At 35.9% G+C, this 9,571-nt stretch overlaps 1 protein-coding gene across 1 annotated transcript in view; it reads left to right on the forward strand.

The window, feature by feature from the left end:
* LOC117344137 (polycystic kidney disease protein 1-like 1) overlaps positions 1-8,147 on the forward strand; it is a 166,798-nt gene extending 158,651 nt beyond the window's left edge. Inside the window, exons 49-57 of the mRNA XM_033906785.1 lie at positions 155-256; positions 1,056-1,196; positions 1,576-1,710; positions 2,344-2,565; positions 3,450-3,617; positions 3,868-4,032; positions 5,591-5,739; positions 6,079-6,206; positions 6,791-8,147. Of these exons, the coding sequence (XP_033762676.1) occupies positions 155-256; positions 1,056-1,196; positions 1,576-1,710; positions 2,344-2,565; positions 3,450-3,617; positions 3,868-4,032; positions 5,591-5,739; positions 6,079-6,206; positions 6,791-7,638 (2,058 nt within the window). The 3' untranslated portion in view covers positions 7,639-8,147. The remainder of the gene's footprint in view (positions 1-154; positions 257-1,055; positions 1,197-1,575; positions 1,711-2,343; positions 2,566-3,449; positions 3,618-3,867; positions 4,033-5,590; positions 5,740-6,078; positions 6,207-6,790) is intronic.
* Positions 8,148-9,571: the final 1,424 nt, after the last annotated feature.

The raw sequence follows: 9,571 nt of genomic DNA on the forward strand, positions 1-9,571 counted from the left end.
ATTATTGACACTCAAATATCTGTATGACAAACATAATTATAATGTACCAAAAATATTAATCAAGAATGCAGATTATGTTTAGAAGGAACACTTGTAATATTTTTGTTCATTACAGGGTGATTCTGCATGATCCTATGTTTGATTTTTTTTCCAGTTGTTTTTTGTGATCCTGACACTGTACAAACTGAAGAAGGAAGTGTGTGACATGATCAAACTGAAGAGGAACTACCTTCACAGTGCTTGGAACATCGTACAGGTAACCTTAACATTATACATGTATGTTATAGCGACTGACTTAGCGAGGGTACGATTTAGCAATTTAAGTTCAAAATTTAAAATTTACTGTGTTTAATTTTAGCAATTGTCCCACCTACATATATTACTTACCTTGTTAAGTTTTAGTATCCTATAATTATTTGAATTAATGAGCAGTAAAGAAGGGATCCAATATTAATCTATCATAAAGATTTAAATCATGAATTGTTAATTAAAGACTTGTTACATTCTTAATTGCAACATAAGATGAGAAAACAATCCAGTCCCATCACTGTACTGTTAGTAGCTGGTAAAGATTCTTGTACACAGGCATAAGTGTGAAGGGTGCAGCATCCATTGTCAAAAATTATGACATCTGATGTCAACTTTTTCCTTTAAACAACTTCTTCTTTAAAAAAAACCCAAAGGTTAAGAATCATCATATTTGGCTGGTCATTTCTAGAGATGGAGCCCTATAAAGTTTAAGGTCACCGAGGTCAAAGTTGTTAATACATTTTAATGAGTTCTTCTCACAAACCAAATGGCCTATAATCAAAATATTTGGATGGTAGGTCGCTGGGATGATCGAGTCCCACAAAGTTTGTGAAATGAAATTACATTGATCTACATTCAAGGTCACACAGGTCAATGTTGTTAAAACATTCAGAGGACATCTTCTGAATAAACTGAAAGCAAATAATCATCAAAGAAATGAATACCAGGTTAGCAGTACGGGTCCATTCTTAGAAAGAACTAGTACACAATTACTTTGGTAGTGACGTTTGTTTTCATGATTTCAGTGTTTGATGGTGGGGCTGTCGCTCACTTTCATTGCCTGTTACCTGTACCGGTTTATGCTGGTGTGGGAAGCCTTGGAAAACATGCGCAGTACCTACTTTGAACAGTTTGTGGATGTGTCCCTCCTTGCTGTATGGGATGAGGTAGGCACATCAGAATGATCTTATAGCATATAAAATTGATGGTAACAAAAACTATAAGTCTATGAAACACTGTAACAGAGATCAACATTAATTGTATTTTTTCAAGTTTCTGGTAAGGATCAAGCCCAGGAAGTTTGAGATAAAGAGAATATCTTTCTAGTTAAGCAGTATATTATTATGCCTAGTACTTACTTGGACTTCAGTCACAAAATCTTAGCAATTCTAATGTACATGGTCTGTTTTAAAAGGTGCAGTAAGATTATTTGAATGAAAAACTTGACTTTTCGGAATCTGTTTAATCTCTGCTAACTCTAATGTCTATGTGTAGACCACCTATAAATTCTCCCAGAGATACAATAAATGTGTTTATTTCTTACAGATTCTCCGGGTTCTAGTTGGAATTATTTTGTTCTTAGTGTTCATCAAATCGCTAAGGTTGCTAAGATACAATAAGCTGTTTGCCTTATTTGGCAATGTCTACAGACGAGTCCATAAAGAGATCATCATATTCACAGTAAGTGACATTTCGTTAAATGTTGTCTGGTGTCAAAAGTGGTCAAATTATTATAACTGACAGTTTTACCAAAAACAGAGTGACAGTGTACAGTATTCTGTATAGTATTTTCTCTTACCCTGGACAGGGATATCTACAATTTCACTGGCTTGAGATTTTCTTATTTCACTCTAGGGTTGAGACTAGCTACACCTGCGATTGCACATTCTAAACAATTGTATGACATAGCGGCAATAATACAATCATGTCACATCAACAATTTCTTGCATTGATGTAACGGCAATACTAAGATATATATACGAGGGTTAGTAATATATGATATGTAACCCTGTCTATATAAAATAATTTATTAATATATTATTATTATTTATTTAGGTGAGAGAAAATTAATCATTGGCCCCCTTGGGAATGAGACAGGGTGAACTCTTAACTTAAGAATCTTCCCCCTCAAGTTAAGATCCCCCTGCCTCACTCCTAAGGGGATGAAATATTCTATTCTATATTTTGTGATATCCTTAATTTGTTAACACTATACTGTATATTTTGTGATATCCTTAATTTGTTAACACTATACTGTATATTTTGTGATATCCTTAATTTGTTGACACTATACCGTTGTTTTCCTCCCATCAGGCATTATTTGTGGGATTGCTGATGGCCTTCTCCAGTCTTGGACTCCTCTTGTTCGGTTCCTTCTGCTGGTCATTCCACGACTACTGGACAACCTTGTTTACGATGATGTCCCTGATGGCCGGTCACTATCAACATCCAAACACTGAGCACACCATGTCTTATTTCCTACGTGTTTTTGTTTTCTGTTTTTGTGTGTTCTTCACTGGATTCCTCACGTCATATGTAAGTGCGATTCGGTCATGATTTATGTTTGTTGGAACCTCTACCTGTAGTCAATTGGGTCAAACATCTTTTCGACCTGTAGTCAAGTCAAATGTCTTCTCAATTAGTAAAGAAAATAAATCATTAGTCTTAACAGTACAAATGAAATTATGATCGAATTATGTTTTCAGGCATTCGTGGAATTTCAATGTCATTTCCGATGCTTACTGTTTTTGTAAGAAAACCTGAAACTATTTTCGAGGTGTTACTTTGATAAAAATATTCATTAAGCATGTTAATTAATGAACTGGCTTATTACTTATCTGACAATGAGCCAGTGCATGCATGTTACAAGCCAAGTCCATCATACCTAATGCTCTTGAGTAAAAATACTAAATCTGTACATATAAATACTTTTTCATTTTCCGACAATAAGCCCATGCATCCACTACTTTGAGTAAAAAAATGTGTTGTTCCCTCAGTTTATTTACAGGATAAAAATTAATCCAAATAGTTTTAAACATAACATACCCAAACGTCACCAGTAAGTGGGTAATTAATCAGTCAATAAGATAAATTAACAAATTACTGGTGACGCTTGGGTATGTTGTGATAAAATCTACTTTGATTAATTCTTATATTTTATTTTGTTGCCATGCATACCTTTTGGTATCCATACCCAACGTGTAGCACCCACAGATTAACAAGTACACTCAGAACTGATGTTGGCTCTACCCCTTTATTTAATTTACAGGTTAATATACAGTATACTTTCCTGTAGACATTTAGACACATAAACAATTGGCCATTAGGATCCATACTTCCTGTAAATTAATCATGACTGTATACAGATAGGACTTTGATTTATGACTTCATTTAATTTCTTCCTTTCTTTGTTTACCTAGGTCATAGCCTTCCTAGCGTTCCGATTTAGAATCTACCGCAGAAAACAGGGTGACATTCTGGCGATGAATGGGCGTGATGCACTGCTGTTTTATTGGAAGCAGTTCCTGCTGTGGACTGGAATACGTTACGAACCACCCGTACATGAACCAGAGAATGTGCTTCCAGCAGTGAGCATACTAATTTATCCATTGATATTGAAAAAATAAATACACTTGAATTAAAAAATATTTATCACCCCAAGATAAAAAGAAAGAAAAATTGTTTTTAATCTCCACATGTTTTACATTTTGATAATTTTAACCTGAAGATTCAAATTGACCTCATTTCCAAGATAGACATGTTATCCAACTATACATTAGGAGATTTAGATATTAAATATGTTATTGGTAAAGAGGATATAATTGTTGTGTTTTGCAGGAGTTCACCATGGTAGAGATTGAATATCAGGTTGATGAATTGTATTTCCGGATAAACGCTCTGTCAGGGTTACACAGTCTTCCTGAGAAACCTACTGGGTATCTGACCGACTCTGATGGAACGTATGGAGTCGGAGACGATGGCATCTCTAGTGGCGGCTCAGAGGTTAGTTAAACTCCACACTATCAATGTACAGTAAAATTCATTGATACAAAAATAGCATTTAGACTACAAAGAATGAGATACAGTTTAAAAAACATCATTTCAGAGCTCATGATATGGAGCTGTGTAATTGTGCTGTGTCATTCATTTGTCAACTGTGTCCGACATTCATTTGTCAACTAATTTTATATCAAGTTAAACAAAGATGTTGGTTATTTTAAGATTTCTGTGGCGAGTCCATGTTGAAATGTGAGTAATATTGGAGCTCAGGCGCCATACTTATTCACAGATCAAGTACATATTCCCGCGATGAGTCAATTGATATGTAGAGTGAGATTAAAAGGGAGCTGTATGTTTTCAAAACTGCAGGAGAGGTTTAATTATGGTTATAACCCTCCTATGTATTGTTTATAAAGTACACAGTACATTTAATGTGACTTGTCAGTAATTTCTCTATCTTACACTACAGATACAGCAGGAGAGGTTTAATTATGGTTATAACCCTCCTATGTATTGTTTATAAAGTACACAGTACATTTAATGTGACTTGTCAGTAATTTCTCTATCTTACACTACAGATACAGCAGGAGAGGTTTAATTATGGTTATAACCCTCCTATGTATTGTTTATAAAGTACACAGTACATTTAATGTGACTTGTCAGTAATTTCTCTATCTTACACTACAGATACAGCAGGAGAGGTTTAATTATGGTTATAACCCTCCTATGTATTGTTTATAAAGTACACAGTACATTTAATGTGACTTGTCAGTAATTTCTCTATCTTACACTACAGATACAGCAGGAGAGGTTTAATTATGGTTATAACCCTCCTATGTATTGTTTATAAAGTACACAGTACATTTAATGTGACTTGTCAGTAATTTCTCTATCTTACACTACAGATACAGCAGGAGAGGTTTAATTATGGTTATAACCCTCCTATGTATTGTTTATAAAGTACACAGTACATTTAATGTGACTTGTCAGTAATTTCTCTATCTTACACTACAGATACAGCAGGAGAGGTTTAATTATGGTTATAACCCTCCTATGTATTGTTTATAAAGTACACAGTACATTTAATGTGACTTGTCAGTAATTTCTCTATCTTACACTACAGATACAGCAGGAGAGGTTTAATTCTGGCTATAACCCTCCTATGTATTGTTTATAAAGTACACAGTACATTTAATGTGACTTGTTGGTAATTTCTCTATCTTACACTACAGATACAGCAGGAGAGGTTTAATTCTGGCTATGACCCTCCTTATGTATTGTTTATAAAGTACACAGTACATTTAATGTGACTTGTCAGTAATTTCTCTATCTTACACTACAGATACAGCAGGAGAGGTTTAATTCTGGCTATGACCCTCCTTATGTATTGTTTATAAAGTACACAGTACATTTAATGTGACTTGTCGGTAATTTCTCTATCTTACACTACAGATACAGCAGGAGAGGTTTAATTCTGGCTATAACCCTCCTATGTATTGTTTATAAAGTACACAGTACATTTAATGTGACATGTTGGTAATTTCTCTGTCTTACACTACAGATACAGCAGGGAGAGGAGGAACGACTTGACCAGCGTGTCCAGCAGATCGAGGATTATCTCTACTCACAGGAACCATACTTGGCCCAGCTACTTAAAACTGACAATACCGACCCAGACCTTTTATCTCAGGAAAAGGAGAAGCAACTCAAGTGAGTAGTCTTTATGTTGTTTACTGACAGATATACAGTCGACTCTTATAACATTTTAATTAACAGGGATTAATCAAATATACATTTAACCTTTCAAAGAGCAAGGTGTAAAGCTCTATAATTTCATCATTACTATTGAAAACTTATTAAAATTCTAAACAAAATGAAGTTTTATTGTCTTGTCTAACAACATGTCTTATTCTCCTTGTACTTTCAACAGATTACATGTTAGTCTACATTTCGTTCATACTTTTCTTTCATTTAATCAATTTTCAATCAGAATTACAATTTCTTTGGAATGCCAATATTTGAATACATTAATTGTACATTCCTTGCCAGATCACACCTGGAAATGGAGATTTTCCGTCAGCTACAGATTCAGAGACGAGATACTGATCAGCCCACAAGCTCCGCAGTCAAGGCAGGCAGTTCTCAAAGCAAAAAGGTGGAAACAGATGGGGCTAAAGGTTAGCTTCTTAACGATATACACCTCACTTTTATACAAGGGGAGACAATTCATGATGTCATGTTTGATATGCAGCATCGGTAGGTGTCTGTATGGATAGAGTTATGGCCCTTAGTTCACGATTTGATACTTTTCTTAAACAGTCTTGTACAGTATTATGCTATCCAAAATTTCCTAATTTGGTATATTTGGAGGCACATTTGCCTAGTGGTAGGATACAGGACTACATGACTGAAGGGTCAAGGCTGTAAATGAGTATGTGATTATCCAACTGTATATGTAGGAGTTCAGAAAGACGATGCTAGTAGCTAAAGGCCCAATTTAACCATGGCTGATTTGTTAATCACTTTGAGACACTACATTTCTGTGATTAAGAGGTATATAAGAAACTTATCATTATGAACTCTTAGGAAAGCAGAATACCACATTACTTCTGGTGCCCCTCTATAAACAGAGTTGTGACCCTTTGTTTAACTTGTCAGTATACACAATTCATTAGCTTTAAAAAATTCACAATGAAATACATAAAAATTTCAAATAGATATTAATGTCTGCTACACGATTACATTTATTATTTTATTACAGGTGGGGCTAAAGACAACGGTCCTGAGGATCAAAAGAAAAGTGTATATTCCTATGCCCCTCCTGAGGAGTCAAACTCTAACGAAAGTTGTGACCTTGACACTCAAACTAGCACTTCTTCCAACCCAGAGTCACCACGGGAACATGACAAAAATAGCACTAAGGCAACCATTGAGAAACAAGTGCGGGTGTCAGTATGTCAGACTGATAAAACCGGATCACAATCATCCGACTCGGACAAAGGCTTGTTTACTAAGGGTCTTAAAAATGAGGTAAAACAGAAAAAACCTGAACCTCCTCCAAAGCCAACATTTATTAATCATAGTCTACGTGATGCTGTATCCCATGATGCATCTCGCCCAGGGGTGATGGGAAGTCCTGCCCTTCGGCAGTTACGGTCGAGTCTCAACACCATAGAGAGGCTGTCATTCAAGGGAGATAACAGTGGAAGTAGCTTTACTACCGAGTCAAGTTCTGGGTCTGAGCAGGATGCTATTCATGGTATGCAGAGACCGCTCGGAAAACAGCGTAATTTACGGAAGACAAAATCACGCGGAAAAGGTAAAGGTTCCGTGAATCTAACAGGAAGTCTCCTGGATGAGCTGGATACAGAGGATAAAGAGGAGCTAGAACAATACGAGTTTGAAATCCAAAATACAGAGGATCAAGTAGAACAAGAGAGCTCCCAGGACCAGTCGGGCTCAGCCAATAAAACACCTTCTAACAAAGAACCAAATGATAAGGAGCCAATCACGAAGCAGGAGACAAGTGACAACAAAGAGGACACAGTGAGATGTTCTGTGAAAGACTCGATTAAAGCTTTTGAAAAACGAGCAGTAAACAGTTCATGATCACATGTCACATTTTCAGGCATTAGAGATCAGAATATCACCATTATTGTTAGGGTTCTACTTCCAAATATTACAATCTCCCACAAACATTGTCTTTATGGTTTAATAGTACATGTACAGCTGTTCAAAATTATCGCTGTAAGAATTCATTTCCTAGATGAGATAAGTAATACCTACATCCTGTGATTATATTGATATCCATGCTATTTATTAATTGAATTTTGTTATAAGGTACAGTATGAAGTTGGTAAATTTAGAGCATAAAATAATATATGGAACAACTATATTTTTAATAAATTACATTATACAACAGAATTTTTGGGCATGGATACATCTCACCCCCCCAACCCCCACCCCCTTCCAAAGTAGTACCGGGGTAGTTTATATCTACTTTGTAAACTTCCGTCCATTATAAGTAATTCTAACACGATTCGTTTGCAATGCGTGTTTTGATTGGTTGCGGACCGACTTCTAATCTGCGATAGAACCATGACATATCGTGTTAAGCCACGCCCCGTTTCTAATCAAAACAATATGGCGTCAAGTTCGACTCGTTGCGAAATTCAACACTCTGCACCATTTATGATTGATGAGTGATGACCCGTGATATTGGAATCGAAAGTGAAGAAATCGAATAGAATGAATTAACTTAATAAATTTAACAAAAATCGTTAACATCATTCTTACCGTCATTTATTGATCGAAACGTTCATTTCGTCCGTGTGTAAGCATCTAAGGTCAAGTAAAATCCGAAATGAAATGGAACAAGTGCACACAACTTCACATAACGGTTGAGCCTGTAGAAACACATCAACCCTGACTTTGTTAAAATGCACATGTCGTTAAGCATACTGCGTAAATCCAAATATGTCTTTAAATCTTCGGAAACAGGACTTTCACAACAATCCAAATACCCCGCTTCGTTAACATACAGACCGAGCTCTCGCCAGTATGGGCGTGGCCAATTGACCGACTTTGATAGCTTCTCTCTGATTGGTCAATCCGCCACAGTATGACACGTCACTAACGGAGGTCACAGAGTACTTAACAGCGTACTTGTAGCACTGTAAAACAATGTTTCTAAATATATGCGATAGTAAACGTGTTAGAATGGGGATAGTACGTTGTTTTTCGTGGCTATACTGGCGATTAGAACATGAAATTTGGTTTAAACTCTCGACCTATCGGTCTCGAGTTCAAACCAAATTTCATGTTCTAATCGCCAGTATAGCCACGAAAAACAACTTACTATCCCCTAAATACATCATCAACATAATTTTTGTTTTGTCTTCACCTACATATTGATATTTAATTGCTTAGCAATATATATATATATGATTAGTCATTTTCCATTAAATGTATACATATTTTTATCATGTTTACAATGTTCCTTGAATACAACTGTATCATATATTTTGTGAATGATATTGTTTGTTTGCTTGGTCTGTTGTCAGCCAGGGTCATTTTGAGGCATGGTTGTAGTTGGTGACTACCTAACTGAATAACATACAGCAAGCCTGTCACATGCCATCCAGAGCAATTAGGGTAAAGTGTCTTGCCCAAGGACACAACCATGACAGCACAGACCTGTCTGTTTTCTCAGCTTCCAGAGAAACACAAACCTTCACGGGTAGGGAGCATTGAACCAAGCACCTCTTATCTTCACATAAGATTACGTGACCTGCGCTCTAACTGACTGAGCTATCTTGGCCCCCTTTTTGTGAATGAACTTGTGTCATATGACCTTTTGTGATGTCATCTAATGAGAGAAATGAGGTCACAGGATATACTGATGTCACAATGGAGACAGTGAATATAGAGCTGATGCTTATTTATAAATGTAACTTGGTGTAATTTTTGACTTAAAGAATTATTTTTCTTTTAAAAAATTGTCAATATTCACAACAATTCTTGTTCATGTACTGTAATTGAA

Source organism: Pecten maximus, chromosome 15, assembly GCF_902652985.1.
Source record: "Pecten maximus chromosome 15, xPecMax1.1, whole genome shotgun sequence".
In the NCBI taxonomy this organism is placed as follows: domain Eukaryota; kingdom Metazoa; phylum Mollusca; class Bivalvia; order Pectinida; family Pectinidae; genus Pecten; species Pecten maximus.